Source organism: Parasteatoda tepidariorum, chromosome 2, assembly GCF_982258835.1.
Source record: "Parasteatoda tepidariorum strain Cologne lab strain chromosome 2, Ptep-v5.0, whole genome shotgun sequence".
Classification (NCBI taxonomy): domain Eukaryota; kingdom Metazoa; phylum Arthropoda; class Arachnida; order Araneae; family Theridiidae; genus Parasteatoda; species Parasteatoda tepidariorum.
Genome location: NC_141756.1, coordinates 3170758 through 3190296, shown reverse-complemented (window position 1 = coordinate 3190296; position 19539 = coordinate 3170758). Strand labels below are relative to the sequence as shown.

General features: G+C 28.0%; 2 protein-coding genes across 6 annotated transcripts in view; one reads left to right on the top strand and one right to left on the bottom strand.

Moving 5' to 3' along the window:
- LOC107439695 (H(+)/Cl(-) exchange transporter 5) overlaps positions 1-523 on the top strand; it is a 57523-nt gene extending 57000 nt beyond the window's left edge. For all 3 annotated transcript variants that reach the window (XM_043045190.3, XM_071177054.2, XM_043045189.3), the window contains one exon: positions 210-523. In XM_043045190.3, the coding sequence (XP_042901124.1) occupies positions 210-291 (82 nt within the window). In that variant the 3' untranslated portion in view covers positions 292-523. The remainder of the gene's footprint in view (positions 1-209) is intronic.
- Positions 375-19539, bottom strand: part of LOC139424922 (uncharacterized) — a 46743-nt gene continuing 27578 nt past the window's right edge. For 2 of the 3 annotated variants that reach the window (XM_071177055.2, XM_071177056.2), the window contains 5 exons: positions 17411-17497; positions 15379-15542; positions 10727-10784; positions 9572-9840; positions 375-6497 (listed from right to left, as the gene is read on the bottom strand). In XM_071177055.2, coding sequence (XP_071033156.2) covers positions 6317-6497; positions 9572-9840; positions 10727-10784; positions 15379-15542; positions 17411-17497 — 759 coding nt within the window. In that variant the 3' untranslated portion in view covers positions 375-6316. The remainder of the gene's footprint in view (positions 6498-9571; positions 9841-10726; positions 10785-15378; positions 15543-17410; positions 17498-19539) is intronic. The other variant, XM_087156769.1, reaches the window with a different exon arrangement.

The following is a 19539-nucleotide window of genomic DNA, read 5'->3' as shown; positions in this document are numbered from 1 at the left end:
TTTTGTTTTGCAGATCAGTGCTTCAAGACAAAAAAAAATCAAGTTTATTTTTACTGTTAGCATATTTATCTTTAAAAAAATTATAATTATTTTATTAAAGAAAAAAATTTAATAAAAAAACAAATGGATATAGAAAAATTTTTTATTTATTTTATTATCATTGAAGAATTTATTAATAAAAATTTTTAAATTTCTCCTTTTTATTTCAGAAAACTAACTGGAATTATTACTAAGAAGGATGTCTTAAATCACATACATGAAGTCAAAATGCTGAAAAAATGCAAAAAATAAGGAAATTCTAATTTTCAGTGATTTTGAAGACTAATTTTACATTTCCAATAATCTCATGCTCATCAAAATAACAATAAAAACTCATAAATCTATAAAAATATTTTATTATTTCTTAGTGTAAAGTATGTACAACTCTAATCTTAAAAATAGACAAATTTTTTACATCCAAAAATGTGTATAATATTTATTTTATATTATAAAGAATATACAAATAAACTGAAAGAAAGTGGAATCATTATTTTTAATGTAAATACAGGATGGTTAAAATTAAATTGACACTATTTAGAGGCTCTTAGCTCCAGTTCTACTGAAGATATCTATATTAGAGATCTATATCTAAATTTAGATCTATATCTATCTAATGTAACTTTAAACTGCGCTTGCGTTGGCAGGGAAGAGCATGAAAAGGAATCCTTTCTTTCCTATGGAATTCAAAAAAGAAACTTTCCTTAACAAGGCGGATTTTTTTTCCTTTTTAGTAATAATTAAAAAAATTCCGGGATGGTGAAAAATTTTCCACGAACGGCGTTCACGTATATTATACAGGTTAGCCAATTGGGTGGTGAGCTGAACGCGAAATCCTCAGTGTTTAGTCCCCACGCAAGCTTGGCAAAGTCATTTTATCGACCCACTGAAAGGGTGAGTCAACCATGTCCGGTCCAGGGATAGAACAATGAATTTTCGTCATGAGATCCCAAAGCCCCACTATTCAGCCGCAGAGTTTGCAAATATAAACATGTTTTGTATTTATTCAGTGAATATTTATTATCGATGAGCTCAATAAAAACATTCATGAAAGTAGAAGTTTAGGCATATAAATTTTGGGGATAAATTAATCCAATAGTTTTTTAGAAAATATCTGGTTTTCAATTAATTTTTTTTTCAGAAGAAATTTAAACATTCATTATAAAATTTAAACTCTCTTTAACAACAATTTCTAAACAATGGCAACTGTCTAATTTTCAACATGTGTTTACGAAACTAAATCTCATTCATAGCATATACATTGGAATAAACCCTTGAACATCATTTCTGAATAATAGCAACCAGTTATTAGCATTAATTTTATTTCCTGGAGTAACTTAGAAATTTTTTTTCATCCAAAACTAGCTATAATTTCAATTCAATTGACCATAATCAAGATTATTTTTTTGCAAGTCATTGTAAAACAACAATTTTTAAGCAGTCATACAACAGTCGATCATATGGTTTAACAGATTAATTCTGACTACCCTAGACTGACTGATTTTTATTTCTTTGGAAATCTTGATATCATTACAAATCTGAGGGAAGGATATTTAAAAAAAAAAAAAAAAATTAAAAAAACAGCGATAACAGAGAATTTTTTATATTTTGTTTTTAAATCAATAAATAATGTCTAAGAACTATGAATTGTTTTCTTAATTGTAATTACACATTTCTGTAGTTTGTCACTGTTTCTGATTTATACATTTTTGAATAATTACTTTATTGATGACTTCAAATGGTGGCAACCTTTTTACACCAATCACATTAGTACAGTACCATAAAAGATTGTTGTTTGTAAGTTATACTATTTTTAAATATGAAAATGTTTTGTAAGGTATATAAATACACAATCTATCTGTTCTATAGTAAAGTTTGGAACACCATCATTTTTTTATTATTCCTAAGACCCTGTTTCCACTAGCTGTAGATAATCTGGATTGCCAGTAATCTAGATTACACGAAATCCGATCGTCAAAAGAGCGTTTCCACTTATGTACTCTCGAAACTAGATTAAACTAACGATTGCATCTGGTACCTAGATTATTTAGATCATTCATGTTGAGCAAAGTAAGCTAAAAGCTTGTTACAAGTGTGGCAAAAAAGACTTCGAAACTGAAACCCTACTTACATCCATTATATCCTGAGTTGCCTGTTGCTATTTAATTTATTCCTCCATCATTCATTATCTTTAAAAAAACAGTTCTTTTCAGAACTAATATTTTCATTGATTTTTTCTTGTTTCTCTGTTTTACATTTTTAAAATAACATATTTTATTGCATTATCTTCGATTTTAATTTTTTCATATAACCATTTGACTGCTTTGCTGTTCTTTAAAACCGAATTTTTAATTTTCATTTCTATTACTGCTTAATTACTTTACTACATATTTTAACACTACTTTTTTTATTATCTTACTTTCTTCATCTAAAATGTTTTAATTTTGGATGGAGTCCTTAGAAGTCAGTTTAGTTCTGCTACAGCAGAATCAGCAGCTTCTACTAAATTTACTTCAGCAGAGAAGAAGAGAGCGAAACAAAGTGTTGCGCTTGTTTTTAATCTTAAGTGCATCCATTTGTTTAAGGAGGCATTCTGTGTGGACTTTAGAAAGACACAGTTACTTTTGGCAAGATTTTGTTCCTCCAATGTCTGACAGCCAGTGGAGAGAAAACTTCAGGATCAGCAAAAGAACGTATCAGTTCTTGTGCGAAAAGCTATGCGTCCTTGACAGAAAGGATACAAAATTCCGGAAGGCTATTCGTAAAGAAAAGCGAATTGCCATTGCTTTGTATGCTTCAAGTTCATCTGCAGAATATAGAACAGTTGCAAAAGCATTGTTTGCAAAATTACCCTTGAATTTTGTAAAGTTTTTGTGGAGGAATGTGGTGATCTAATTCATCTTCCATCAATCGAAGAAGAATTGATAGAGGCCAGAGATGCATTTAAGGATCGCTGGGGTTTTCCACAGTGCTTGGGGGCTATTGACGGAACCCACATTAAGATCCAGCCACCGAAAATGCATGCTACGAGCTACTATATTTACAAGTCATTTTATAGTATCGTGCTGATAGCTGTTGTGAATCACAATTATGAATTTACGTACGTGAATATTGGGTCTCCTGGACGGAACAATGACGCTTTTGTATTACAGAATTCTGCGTTCTACAATTATCTGACTGAAAATCCTTTGCTGTTCAAATTATCTGAAACAATCAAAGGGTGTTCAGTCGCACTGTGGTTTCTTGGGGATTCTGCCTTTCCACTTTTGGAAACTTTACAAAAGCCTTATGCGGAACATTCAGCAATGCCCGACATATTGAAAAAATACAATTCTTCTTTATCAAGAGGACGGGCAATTGTTGAAAATGCTTTTGGAAGGTTGAAAGCTCGATTCAGAATTTTAAAGTTGCTGGAGACCAGAATAGACAATGCTGTACCAGTTGTGCATGCAGCTTGCATTTTGAACAATTTATGTGAACAGTTTGGGGATTATTTTAATCCAGATTGGAAAAAAGATGTTGTATTGCATAGCAACAGTACAACCTGTGTTATGGGCAATAACAAAAATCAGCCTAAACTAGTAAGAGATGCTATGGCTGCATATTTTTATGAAAATAATGAATGATGTTTTTTGTTATGTTTATATTTTAAATGTTTATTTTTATTACTTTTTCTAATTAAAGATTCATTACATAACTTTAATTAAAAATGTCTTTTATCGAGTTGATTGATTGTTAAAAATCAGTGAAAATAGCTAAATTTGTCAACAAAAAAAGAATTCCTATTCATACATACATCATAATTAGTGTATGCTTACCAATAAAAATTCTTTTTTATTCCTGATACATAATTTTAATCTATATGTATGTACATTCACAACGTGCAAACATTTACTAGGACATCGATTTGGAGATAAAGCAACTTGTTTTTGGGAAATAGTTTTTATATTATTCCCTACTAAAGCAACTTTTACATAATTTTAAATTAACTTAATATTTAGTGGCTCATTCTATCTTTTTAATTAATAGCTGTCTTTTAAGAATATAAAAAATATTTTAACTATTCAGTTATTGAATATATTTTTAAATAAAAATTATTTATGAAAGCACGTTTTACAAAAATATTAACTAAATGAATAGAAACATGTTGCTTTTCACTGCAGGCTAGATAAATAGCAACATAAACTTGCAGTTTGCTATAGAACTGTTCTTGCACATAATTGAACATGGTAACCATTTTCTGATAAATTGTTACTTTAAGTAATTATTAGAGGACAACTATTTTAAGTCAACAGTTTGGCTTTGTTTTCATCCCGGTACCCAGGGAAAACAAGTACCAATGAACATTATTATTAATGATCATACTCAGTTCATAAAAAACACGTTGTAAGAAACCGAAGGAGAAATTCCAGATCGTTCATGGGCTGCATCGACCAGATGCTGGGTGCATTGGAAATAAAAGTGACACATAGGCCTTCTAAATACAAAACGAACATTTATTCAACAAAACAAACAGCTCCTTGGTCAGAGCTGCTTCTCCGACGGAATCATAACATTGAATGACAAAATCTGACGCCAAGCGCAGAGGCGCGCATTGCCAACACTTTCCTCACTGCACTTCATTTCACAACACACGTAAATGTATGTGTTCTAACTGGTTTTTCAAATAGGTTAATGGTTTTTTTCCCCCAACTTGCAACAGAATATAGAATTAAAATTCTCAATAATCTTCATCTTTAAAATAAATGAAATAAAGGAAGATGCAAATTTTGAGGGTAGTTTGCGATCGTTGACTGCTTTGGACCATCTACACTCAACTACTACATACTTCAACTTTAGTTGAATAGCTACTGATGATTTATTGAAAGAATAAAATTTCATGTCGTTGCTTATTCTTTCGTAAACAGTTTTATTTCTTTTTGCCTTCAGCAAGTCATTGTGGTGTGTCTTCCACAAATTGATTAATAACTCCGTCTCACTATCTGTCCAAGATATTTTCTTTTGCTTATCCATATTTGTTTCCATTTTCGAAGACGAATCTCGATTTGCGCGCTCTAATCTAGTTTCTCAAACTAGATCAACTGTAATCCAGTTCACTCAGACTTAATCCATCACGTGACCAACTGAAATCTAGATTACGCTTTAATCTGGATTTACTTGGGCTAGTGGAAACAGGGTATAAGAGCAAAAATGCATTTTAGCAAATATTTAATCAAACATGTAAAATGATTGGTGTTTTCATATGGTACGGATCGAAGGCACTTCGAAATGGATTGTGGTTGAATGAATTGAGAAATGTTAAATAGAACTATGAGAAAGCCACGCTTTTTGTATAATTTGTGGCAAAAATCGACATAAAGAGAAAATATCTCATTTTGGAAAAGGGAAAGTTAAGCACTTTTTAAATCACCCCATGAAAAAGCACCTTTAAGAAAGGAAATTCGAAAATAATCAACTGTAGGCACTTTTTTAAAACGCTACTCACCCTATGTCAGAAGATATTCAAAATTTATATTAAAAAGAAGTCATTAAGCAAACTTGAGCTACCCCAGCATGAATTACAGAACATTATGGAACCATTTTTCACATGAAAGAAATCCATTACAATGAAAGACATTTATTCCTATATAAATGCCCAGTGAGTAAAAATTTAAAAATCTAGAAAATCTGTGACTATTTTTTTTATGTGTACAAAATGCTACACTCTTTGGCCGCAAAATATAAATAAAATAAAAACATTTCTAGCAATTAATCATTATTTCCAAAAATTTGATAACACTTCATAAATTAAAGAAAAATAATCGAACAATCTATTAAAAATAATCAAAATGAATTTTTTCACAGCTTACAAAATAAACATTATTCACAATAAATAAATATTAAACCATCATCACTTTATTCTCAGAATATCATTAAATAAGGTTGTGCGTAACAATAAATAAATTTACAATGAGTAAAAACAATATTTAAGCTATGATTTTGAAAAGCTGATATAGGTAAATTTAAAACATCAATACTTCAAATACAAAATCAATTATACAATTAGTGAAGCAATAAAGCTTTTAAATATATGTACTCAAAATTCGTGACACAATAATAGCAAAATTATATTTTCATTAAATGAACAAAACCCGTTAATAGATATTACATAATTAAAACATTTATTTATATTTTTCAGTAACAATTAGACAACTTTTCGGGTAATTCTTAAAATGTTGTGCTAAAGTTCTTAATAGAAAAAATAAATATATAATAAAAATAAATCTTATAGGGATACTTTTCACTTTTTAAATAGATGCACAGCCATGTCTTTCCACACCAAACTGTCTGGATTAGATTTCAAGAGTACTGAAATATGCTGCTGAATACTTTTACTTATATCATCCTCTATTTGTGTAAGACTGCAAAAATGACTTAAGGCTTCTTTAAAGGAGATTTTCAATTCATTTGAAGAAAGTTTTCTAAACAAAGAAACAAAAATAGTTTTTAAAAATACGGTTATAATTATCAATAGAGTAGAACGTATAAAAGAAATGATACATTTTATCCCAATAATGTCCACCAAAGGAGTGGACACTTGTAGTAAATATTCTCAATAAGCTTTTAATCTTACTTTTTTTTTTTTTTTTTTTTAATTTTACAAAGGAACTGATGTTGGAAATTCACTCTCTATGGCAATATTGTTTGAAGCATGTAAAATACAAGTTCATCACCAAATCCATTCTTTGTTTTCACATTAAAAGAATTAATTCTGAGTTTAAGTAGAAATCAGTTTTTAGCTATTTAAACATTCAAATTTTAAAAATTCCAGAAACAAATAAGTATACAGTATTAAATTACTTACTCAAAACTGCTAACCAAATAAGTGTATTGCATTACATTTTTGACAAAAATTCCAAGGTTCTTAATATTATGCAATTTTTCTTCATCTAATAAAACACTATTTTCATTTTTTTTAAATGTAATTGTGTAGTCCTATTATATACGATCATCAAAATTTAGTCAAGTACAAGAAAAAAAAAAGGAGAAAACAAAAATCAATTTTTAATCTAAATTCAAAATGGAGATATAAATTCAAAATGGATCTCTAGATTAGCGGTCAACAGTTCAGTAGCGCATAGGTGAGCATTCAACAGAAAATGGTTACCAAAGTGCCAAACTGTTGTCCTCAGAAGTGTCGACCATGTTACAGGCCTAAACATTAAGAATAAATTACACGCGATTTGGACTTACGCACATCCATAGTTCAAGTCCTATTACTATAATTCTTTGTACAAATTTCCACATTTCTTCTTCTTTTTTTTATATTGTGAAGCTTTTTCATAGTTTATTATGACACATGAATATTTAATTGCTTCCATGAGTAATCACTTATTTTTGTGCTTGATTTGTAAGGATTCCAAGATAAATTTATCTACAATTGCTTCTTTAAGAATTATTATCGTGGATTTTTCCATTATTTTTAAAATTCTCAAAATTTTTTAATGTCTTTTTATAACATAAATTTTTTTTGATGGAATCAGTAGACGACAATTCCATGGTAAATTCAAATAGTCAAGGCGATTAGTTTTGCAAAGCTATTGTAGAGTTCCAAGCGTAACAGAGGGGAAATCACACAAGTATTTTATCCTAAAAAATATATTAAATAAATGTGAAAACAAAAAATTTTGCAATAATATGCTACTTTAAGGTGCAATGTTTAATTTAATTGCATAAATTAATAAAAGAGCCTCATAATTTAATTGCCAGGTAATTAAAAGCGTCCGTAAAAGAGGGGACAAAGAAAATCCCACATTTTTGACATGCACTGTTATTTCTGCTATATTCTGTGATTTGGTACATCCTAAACATTATTTGTAAATTTTTTTAATTAACACATTTCAAGGTAAAATAAATTATTATAAGACTTTTTAAATTGCTTACGAATTTCTATTAACTTCAAAAAATGCAATGTAACAGAGGGGACATTTTGCTAATTTGACAAATAGTTACAGGGAAATATCATGCCATTTAATTAAGCATTGCACCTTAAAGTAACATATTATTGCACAATTTTTTGTTTTCACATATATTTAATAAATTTTTTATGATAAAATACCTGTGTGATTTCTTCTCTGTTAAGCTTGGAATTCTACTCCTGGTTTCAGTTGGCAAGGAATTCAACTATTACAATGAATTTTTATGTGGTTTTCAAATATTCGGTTTTAATGATAATCATCCCATTATTATTAGTACATTTGAGTCATTACATTTTGACACTCACACTTGATTTCATTGCTGAGCCATGTGGTCTTGTCAATTGCTTCAATTATTGCTACAGATTACTCTATTGTTTTTAAAACCCTGAATTTTCGTTATGACAATATTATTTAGACAAGTTAAAATTGACTCCTGCATTTCAGTAAGCACTTCTTGCCTTCTTTAATTCAGGATAATTCAATCATAAATTCACATGTTCTCGCTAATGTTCAGTTTTAAAAATCTCAATATTCATAATATAAAAATATTACAAAACCCTAATTTCAAATTGCACATTTCAGTAACTACTTTTTAAGACTCTAGATTAGTGACATTTTATCTTAAATAAACATGATTTCGTCGAACATTTCATAGTTTTTACATGGATATAAAGAAATTCTCTGCAATTTTCTTTAAAAAAAAAAACTAATTTATAAACACTAGACATCCAAGACTGAACAGAGGTTTTACGGCTATGGGACAAAATTTAGTCTGGGCCCCATCCTTAAAGTACAAAAAGCCGTATTTTAAATATTTTGCAAAATTTTTGAAGACTCTTTAAATAAAACCGTAGTTTTTATATAGTTATAAAGAAATTTTCTGCTTTTTGTAAAAAAAAAATACATATAATTAATAAGCACTATATTTTACATGGAATTTTGGCCAGACCCTCAAGACAATTGTTCTTATCTCTCCCCTTCTTGAATACATTGACTACATCACATTTCAATTACACACATATTTTTTTTTTAAATTGTGACATAAAATAGAAACGACAGCTACTTTTTCACTGAAATTCTAGCATTTCTAAATTTGTAGTAGAATAGATTAAACTTTGTAGTGCTTTCCTAGAAAAAAATCATAATGATACATTGTTCACAATTAAGCAATGAATATCTTGATTAAGTTTGATAGTTTTTAAGTCAGGACAAACTTTTATCTTGATAAAAGGCACATGAAATTTAAAGCTGTGTCTCTTAGGTATAGATTTTTATGAAAAATTGCTCCAAGACTTTCTTTTGTGTAAGAAACAATATTATTGAAACACAATCTGAAAAAAATTACATTATAATTACTATAATACAGATTTATAGCAATGTACTAAAATTATTCTTTATACAATAATTTTAATAATTAGAGCAAGTTGAAGAATCTAGCAAGTTTTCAGATATATAATTTTGATTAAAACAACAAGAAACAAAAATGATTTATAAAATGAAACTTCAAATTATAATAAGTAATAGCTAAACGTGTATTTCTAGATAGCAAAAAAATTATTATAATAATTAATACAAACCTGTTTTCCCAATTCATTTCATGGTCATTTTCTTTTAAATCATTTACACAACGAGTTAGTGTTTCCACATAGTAATCAAAGAAGTTTGAATATTTTGAAGAAAGGATTCGTAATTTCGATACAGGCTGAGAGAAAAGGAAATTAACAAAGGGAAAATGCATATTGTTGTAAATTTTTAATAGGAGCCAACTCATTCCAAATTGTTGAATTTCTTCAGTCTCTCTATCAACATTGTTAGATGTAAGTAGTAGCAGGTGTAAAAAAACAGTCTGAAAATGTAGTAAAAAAATCACAGTAAAGTAACATTTTTCTAGAATAATTTTTAAAAATTGAAAGAATTACACTAGTTTAGCCAAAAATTCCCACATTATATTATTTTGTTGTGTAGTTACATATTGTAGTTGATTCAGTTAGAAAATTACAGTTTGCTTGATTCATATAACTCTGAAAATGCCTTAGTTCAAGTTTCAATATCTAATATGATGTCACAAACAATTCATTTTTTAAAAGATTTTTACTTGAGTTGCATTAAATGAATTTATTTTAATTGCTAGTGAAAAAAATTAGAAGTACACTCAGTAACATTTAGTATTAAAAACTTGTCAAAGTACTAAATACAAATAAAAAGGACATATTATTCTGAATAATGTTAGCTACATTCAGTTGGACAAATGCTTTTTTAGTACTTTATATACCTCATACATTAGCCTTTTAATGAAACACATATTTGAAATTTAAAAAAAAATTATAAAATGATAATCAAGATGCTCATTTTTAAATCATCATTATTTGCACTTTGTGCTTTTATACATTTCTTTCACATTTATCTTTATTACATAAATGAGCAATTACACTATCCAAGAGAGTTGAGTGTTAAAATCATTATTTTTGGTTAAACATATATGCTGAAATAATAAAATAAAGGGCTAGTTTTTAAATGAAAACTATTAAAGAATTTTAACAAAAAGCTTAATGCATTGTCCTTTTCCGTATTATTAATTACAGGAGTTACAAAAGAGGATTTTTAAAGCATTTGTAAAATTTTCAACAAAAAAAAAAATACTTATTATCAAATTCCTAAATATTTTGAATTTTAAAAAAGGAGAGATGTTTCATTACAAGACTTTACAGACATTTCATTACATAAATGCTCACCATATTTTCCTTGCCTGAACACAGATGTTCAAATGCAGAATTCAGTTGAGATTCTCTGCTAAAGTAAAATAATAATAATACAATTTATTTTAACAAAAAATTCAAACTTTGCATGCCAATAAGATAAAATTAAAATCTGTTAAGAAACAGTTTACATTAAAACACTTATTGGAAAAATATTTGCAATTTTCTTTAGTTTTATTTTCAAAACTAGAAACATTTGGTGTTAAAGAGCAGTATGTAAAAGTATACAGAGAGGATATGTGCTCTAAAAAGAAAATACTTTGAATTAACATATACTATTTTCAATTAGATAGATTAGATTAGATTTTAAGAATGTAACGAATGAATTATTTTTCAGGCATATAGGTTTTTAATTTGTATATTAGGGAAATTATCACTTGATTTAGGTGAAACACGAACCAGACTATTTAATCAATAAATGAAAAGTATGTAACACAAATTTCTGTCCTCTGTCATTAATGAGAAAATTAAAGTTTATTCAGGAAAGGAAATCAAAAGATCAAAATGCCCTAAGATCATGGTACAATTTTAAGGGAATGTAAGGTACAACATAAGAAATGAAAATTACATAGCAATTGGTAACAAGAAATGTCATTGTATAATGCAAGGGACATCTCATCACTATGGACTGGCTGTTTGTGCACATTTAAACTGGTACTTTTATTTAACTAAATTAACTTTTCTTTCTTAATTTTAAGTTTTCAAATCATAATTGTTGAAAATCCTATTAGAATAGCCCAGCAATATCTGTTTTGTTGTAATTTTTTACCATTAAATATCAAGAAAACAGCTATTTTTGTGCCTTTAAGAACGGATTTGAACTTTCAAGAATAAACATCAGAAAACTTGAAATTAAGGTAATTTCAACAAATAATAATACCAGTTCAAATGTGCACAGACAGCAACTCCAAAATATCAAAGCCCTCCAGTGGCATACAATGACATTTTAGGTTATGTGTTTCTATACTCAATCCCTTAAATGTGTCCTACCTTCTCTTAAACTTCAGAAACAACCTTTATAATGACGTAAATAATCACAATATTTTGTTTTGATATCCTTACATCAATTTTAGCCATTTAAAAGCAACTTTAATTATTTTTTATTTTTAATCAATTAAGAAATTTGTATTAAGTGTTATCATATCAACATTTTATTGGGTTGTTCTGTAAGTAATCTTGTTTTTCCCACAGAAAACTTTTACAGCCGACTTTAAACATAAGCCACATAATCATTATATATTTTGACAGCTGATATGGCAAGGCCAGCTGGTAAAAAAGTTCAATGCTGTAGTTTTTGGTTGAAGCCCATTCAAATATGAAAAGTGAAAAGCGTATTTTGGCGTATTTTATTTTTTTACCATCATAAAGGTAAAAATGCTGTTCAAGCAAGAAAAATATTACCCGAAGTATATGGAGAAGGTGTATTGATAGTACACAGGCGAAATTTCGATCCCGCAATTATCATGCGGATGGAAGATGCACCAGCAGTTGAGGCTGATTATGATGCAATAAAGGCATTAATGCACGGGGGGGGGGATAACATTTTGTGAGATAACTGAGATAATAAATTTATTAAATTTGAAATGCTTAGGTTTAATCTCTAACTTGAAATACAGGTTCATGTTTTTATGAAAAGAAATTTGTACCATCACGTTGATGTCCGTAATTTTTTTTTCAACTGTCAAGAAAATTACCATTTTTAAAGTGCATCATTACTGGGAGGAGGTAAAATATCACCTAGATAAGTTTTTTGCCAGCACATAACAAAGATCAAAAATGTAGTAAACATGGAATCAAACTACTAGAATATAGATGGTAAAAGTTATTAGACCAGAATGAACAATTTATAATTCAATAAAATAGTAATTCACTAAAAGAGAATCATTTATCACTTTCATAAAAAGAAAACAAAATAACTTTCTGATCAACCCAATAACTTAGTGATAAAATGGCTTAACTTTAATATTTTCTTTAAAATCAATTATTTCTAAGATAATTAAAAAAAAGTTAGGGAGAACTTTTATACTGACTTCAAAAAAAATATATGCATGGTTTGATCTACACACATCATTTTAATCCTTAATAGGAAAATAATTTAATAATTGATTATGAACTAAACAGAAGAAGAAACTTATACAATAGAAAAAATGACAATGAGGTATAGTCACATACAGGTTCACAAGTGAAATTAAATTTGCTTCTATTCGTATATTTTAGTTTATGATTCCATTTATTGAACACAAATCTAGAGAAGCAACTTGTTCCGCTTTGAGAGAAAAAAATCTTTCTAATGGTAATGAAATTTCTTATAGTATATGATTCTCGAATCAGAGAATTTCATTAAATGTGTTTTTGCCCACCACTATGTATAAATATTTTAAAAGTTTATATGACATGACGCTTTGTTCAAGCTATTTTGAGGTAAATTATGTTAAGTGAGATATGAAAGCATTGCCTAGAATAACTAAACTTTTGCAAGTAGTTTTGTTTTTCTACTCTATCACTTTATAAAAACTTTTGCAATAAGTGGAACAGTTGGCATCCCTGTAAGTCTAAATTGGTTTAATAAATTGAGGGAGCCGTGGTGTGTCATGAGATAAGAGTGTTCACCTTCCAATAAGGAGAACCGGGTTTGAATACAAGCAATGGCTGTTCTATACGAATCCCGCACCTAGCCAGCACCGACCACAGCACTGACGTAAAATATCCTCGGTGGTAGATGTCAGGCTAACCATGGGTGGTTTTCGAGGTTTTCCTCACCATGTAAAGCAAATGCGGGCTAGTTCCATCAAAAAGTCTTCCTTGAAGGCAAATTTTGCCTATTACTTGATCCAGGAGTTCCCTTGTCTACTGAATTGGATTCAAAATTACAAGGCTGCGGAGTAGAACATTAGTGAATGAAAAAAAACAAAAATTGCGTCATCTGTTCAACGACGTTTATAAAATAAAATGAGAGCGATGACAAAAGAGAGATCAACTAGATAGGCAATATTAACCATGCAAAGTAGGATTGCACAGCCGTAAGAGAACAGAAAAGAGTAAAGTTGTAGAGCATCCAGTTGTTTTCCCTTACATCACATTAGATGTGAAGCTATGGCATAGACTGCTGGGTCATATGACCTCAACATTTTCTTTTTTCACAGGAAATTGTTAGAGCACAATTGGGTGAAGATCCATAGCAAGAAACCTTGCAACCAAAGACAAAATTAAAAATACTTTAGAAATCCTTAAAAGGGTCTGTCGGTTATTCCTTTTCCAAAATGAATTGTCCGATGACACTTATAGCTTACAATTGGAGCACTTGCTGTCAGTTTTTCTCTTCTCAACAAATCAGATTATACAACACCTGTAGTGTAACTCTCAGAGTCGAAAGTAATGATATGTTCCATCGAAATTATTGCTCGTCTGGAAGGGTATGATCCAACCTCTAAATTTGTAAAAGCAATTTTGGATCACCTTTCATTCCTGTTTTCCATTCATAAAATTGAAAATAATTGCAAACAAGCAAATACATATAATTAAATCAAAACTCTTACTGTATATTAAAAAATTATTTTAACTATCTTTAACATTTTATAAACTTTTTAAAAAGCTAACAAAATCTAAGTTGTCAGACAAGTAGTGAAACTGCCATAATCACTACTTCATACCAGCCAACATTTAATCCTTTCAAGGATGATTTTTCTCAGTGGTAGTAAAATGGAAATTGAATTACAATTTTAGGCAGAAACAGACAGTGTATTTTGAAAAAGCTTAAGCAGACAACCTTAAATAGTATTAATATATATGCTTAATTTTTTAAAAATAATGGTGGTCAAAATCATTATAAACGAAGTTAATAAATGCAAAGAATATATAGAAAGCATACATTTTACTAACACTTTAAAGAAAATTCTACGCAAAATGTGACAAATGTTGACAGGAATGCTACTTTTTTTAGTATTTTGTAATGTATTGATAATGTAGTCTACTTTACAAAAAAAAAACAAAAAAAAAACAGTAGTTTGTAGTGATCTGAGTTTAACAATAATTACTACTTAATTTGAATCCCAAGTAAATAATGTTTAAATGAGTCATTGCAAATATATAATTTATATAACTTTAGTTACGCTTTTGCATTCGAATGTACACTTGTGAAACTTTGATGTCATTTCAAAGAAGGTAACATATTTTCAAATTTGTAAGTATTTGATAATTTATAAATTTTTTTTTTATTAAATATTCACTATCGAGAGAGGCATAAAAAGTTGAAGGTTAAATGAGCAATTTCGAATAAAAATGCTTTAAAATAACAAACTAGCTCGTGCAAACATGAATAAATATTTTTTAATAATTCCTCATATTTAATAAAATAAGTCAATATTTAATTCAAAACCATTTTGAACATAGATGTAAATTACGTTCTCCAGCAAAGTTCCGTCTCCTTAAAGTAGTGAAGTAGATAACATTTCGCAAATAATTTGTAGTCACTACATTTAAAAGAAAAATAGTTGTTATATACATTTGTAACAAATGAGCTACAAAACACTACAAAAATAATGTTTTTCCAACCATTGTAAAATCCATATGACGTACTAGGATATTTCAAATTCAAACAAATAATATGGTAAAATATTTAAATTACTTACACATTCTCTGTCTGTAAGTATTTAAGGGAATTCTTTAGATAGTCAATGAAAATCTCAGATTTGATATCATAATAAAAAGACTTTTCTGAGTTAATGGATATAGGCTTTAAGCTTTCAATAAGTTCATGACATAAAGTGTCCAATGCAGCTGCTTCTTCTAAATTCTTGAAAAAACAATTATGAAAAATGCTTTAAAAATATTTCAAAATTAATAATAAGAGTACATAACTTTTTCAAGACATAACAAACATCAATGAAAAAAAAGTATTGCTCATAAATTAAAGTAGTGCAAGAATAAATAAAATTTTAAAAAAATCTTCGAGATATTAAGAAAAAATTCCCTTAAACTAATCCATATAAAATTTAGATATAGTACATACATCACTAGTTGGAACAGATTTGTTCAAAGTTTTGTATTATATACTAAAAATACTCCTTCAGCAGTACCCTTCAGTCACATTTTGAAAAAATCTATTATTTATTCAACATGCCATAGAAACCTTATTTTATATGTAAATAACCTTTAATATCATGATCCTAATAGTTTCTTTGCAGTCCAAAACTGAGGTTTTGAACTTGGGGTCTGCATGCGGTTGCTGTATGAAATTTTGGACAAGTGATCAGTATTTATTTAGTCACCAATCAAGCTTTTCTCAGGATAATAAGTCTTTTTTCTCTTTTTTTAGCCTATATGATGTTATTGTAGCACCAACAATTCATTAAAAAAATTTTCAATTATGTTCAGTTTCGTGTTTCTATTTTGGCATTGAATAATATTATGACTGAGTAAATGCAGCACAAAAACATGCAGAATCCATTTTTAAACTGGATTATAGTTGACACAAAAAAATTAACTCTCGAAATTTAAAAGAATAGAAAAAAGTGTAACTTTAACTTTGTCACCTTAAAAAGAGTACAAATATACAGGATGTTCTGAATTGACTGTTCTTATTTATATATTTTTAATAGCTATTAAAAAGAAAGCAAAAAAAGTTAGGGGTTTTAAAGTACCATTTAAGCAAGAAAAATAACATTGAGGTATGTAATGGATTTCTTTCTCCTCTACAGAAGACAGAACTGAAAACCTGTTTAGTTGCTGGAGAAAAGAAAGAGCAGATGAAAGAAAAATAATTAATAAAACACTTGGTAAATTTCACGAGGCAATCAAACAGTTTTGATTCCCTTTTGTTTACTCCTGTTTTATGAAAGTGTTTTCATTTCCCTACCCCTGAAATATTTTATACACCTAATGTGTCATTGAAAAAGATTATATTTAGAACAGTCATTTAAAAATGCCCTTTATATTAAAAAAACTAATAATATGAATTTAGATTTTTTTAAATGAATACTGAATAATTGAAAAAATTATAATCTTTTCCTCTAATGGAACAATATTTAAGAATTATCACCTCAAGCAAGAATTAAGGAAGGACCAGTGAGATCATAAAATTTTTCCATAATATTAAATAAAAATAAAATAAAATGTAAAATAAGATATAATTTTTCCGAAGATCCATAAAAAAAAAAATACTTTTGTGGATCTTGTGATATTAAATTAAAATAAAATAAATATTGATAAGCTTAAGTTGTATTGAATAAAAGCAAACAAAATAAAAAAATATTCAAATATTAGAGATTTTAACTATAATAATCTAACAAATTTTTAAATGCAGAGATTTTAAAATATTTCTCAAAACTAACGCAAGATAATCGAAAAAATAATAACAATCTTTTACAATCAATATGGAAATTACAATCTCTTCCTCGAAATGAACAATATTAGCACCTTTAAGAGAATGAAGGAAGAATCAAAGAGATATTTTAACAGCAGTTTAAGATTTTTGTGGATTTCGGGATACAAATTAAATTTTTAAAAAAAAGGATCAATAAGCCAAAGTTGCGATGAATAAGAGGAAATGTAATCAAACATCAATAACCCATTTCAAAATATTTCTTAAAATTAACATTAGATAATAGAAAAAATAATATATAGAAATTACAATTATTAAAATTAAATAAATTTAAATTATACCTCAAAAAATATATTGGTATTCATCTTATCATTGTCAACAATCTTCTTGATGAGATCATCTTCAACTTTAGGGTTCTCAAAAAATGCCTAAAAAAGTATTGCCTGTTAAATCTAAAAATCAAATGAACTTTTCCTTAAAAAATAAATAAATAAATAAAAGTGAAAAGAATTATACATGAATTTTTTGATGATTAAAAATATAAATATGAAAAAGTTTATCTGCAATTTCAGTTTAAACTGTATTTAATCTATTTTTAAAATGGCCTTATTAACAAAAATCAAAAGAGATAAAATTAGAATTAATTAAAAGAATTATTAGAGTTCATAAAAAATAATATAAGCTATAAGAGAATCAAAACATATGAACCACCTTTTCTTTAAATAAAAATGAACATGAATATTAGAAAGACAGATGAAACAAAAAAAATAACTATGATGTTTAATATTGACAATACTGTTGTTGTTATTTCTAATGTCACTAACCAATCCAGCAAGCTTGAAAACAGCTGCTTGGTGAAACCAAGCAGATTTAAGGCGGAGGGTGCCTTTTTTGTTTCTCAGTGGTGCCATCTATGGTCAAGAATATGACTTCAGCCACACACACGTCACAGCCATTTATAGGGCAGACCCATTCATTCATCCACGGATCATAATTTTGACCTGAACCGGAGAATGATCAATATCCAATTCAGTACACCCACAGATATGATTAGTTATTGGAACATAAAAAACTTTGTGACCCGATAGATTTAATGTGCACCAGTCACCTTTTACAACACAGGGAGTTTTCAGCAGATGGGAATCAAACTAACAACGTCTTGGACATGGGCCCATTGCCCTATCAACCAGGATATCTAGGCCTTTTAACAACACTTAATAAAAATAATATAACCTAAAGATTTACAAATATGAAACAAATAAATTAAAGCATCTTTATTATTATAGAATTTTTGATATCACAATAATGCAGAAGATAACATTTTGTAAAATATTTCAATTTAGTTTTAATATTAAAAATTCAGATAAAATGAATATTGTAATCTAAATTTCAATGTGACTGTCTTAAAAAGTTAAAATTACTCTATACTATGTTTAAAATAATTAAGACAATTGTTATCAAAGGAATTTAAGCCATAAATAATGCATTTCAACAAAAGAAAGTGCTATCTTTGCACTGCAGTAAAACAAAATAAAAAAAAAATGTAAGAAGCATAAATCAAAATGATAAAAATGACAGACAACTATTTTGCAACTACTATCAGCAGGGTCAAGATACAGAAATACTATTGATTGAGATATCATCAACACTAAAATTCAATGTCTTGACAATGATAAATGTATTTCTTACAGTGCTGAAATAACCATCATTTTATGACTAAAACAACAACCAATAAAAGTGTGAATATAAAGCACATTTCAGTCTGTAGTTATCAGTACATTGTTTCCATTTTATTAGAAAAACGTTTTCAAAAAAACTGAGAAAATAGTGATTAACAAAAATCTGATATTAATGATTTCCAATAATACAAAAAAATAAAGAAACTAAAAGTATAATAAGAAATTAATGGAAGACTCTGCTGTAACTCCAGGGGTGATTGTGAGCCCAACTCAAAAATCATGAAATGTTCATGAGTAAAATCATTAATGATGCATTACAAAAAAATTAATGTCTTTATAAACTTAAATCATTGATATTTTCAAAACATAAAATTCTAAATAAATTATATGCAGCAAATCTCAAATGAATAATTATGTATAAGTTTACTTTTATCTCTAATCACATTTATTATTCTATCCGAAAAAATATTTAAAAATAAAAGAGATGCCAAGTATTAATTCTAGTTCTAATATTTTGAAATGAAATATAAAACAATTTTTATTTATAAATGTGATCGATATTTTCTTGACCTTGGATTTCCGGAAACTTCCGGATCGCAATTAGCGAAGAATCCGAAAAACCGGATTTTTTCTGGAGCATAATCATCACTGATAACTCTCTTTATTGCTTCCTAGTTATTGTTTTTTTTGTGATGATTAACAGAAAGTTACATCAAATTATACAAGTGAAAGATCTCAAAATTATTTATTGATTTTATTGGCACCATTTTCTGTCATTATGTAAGATATTC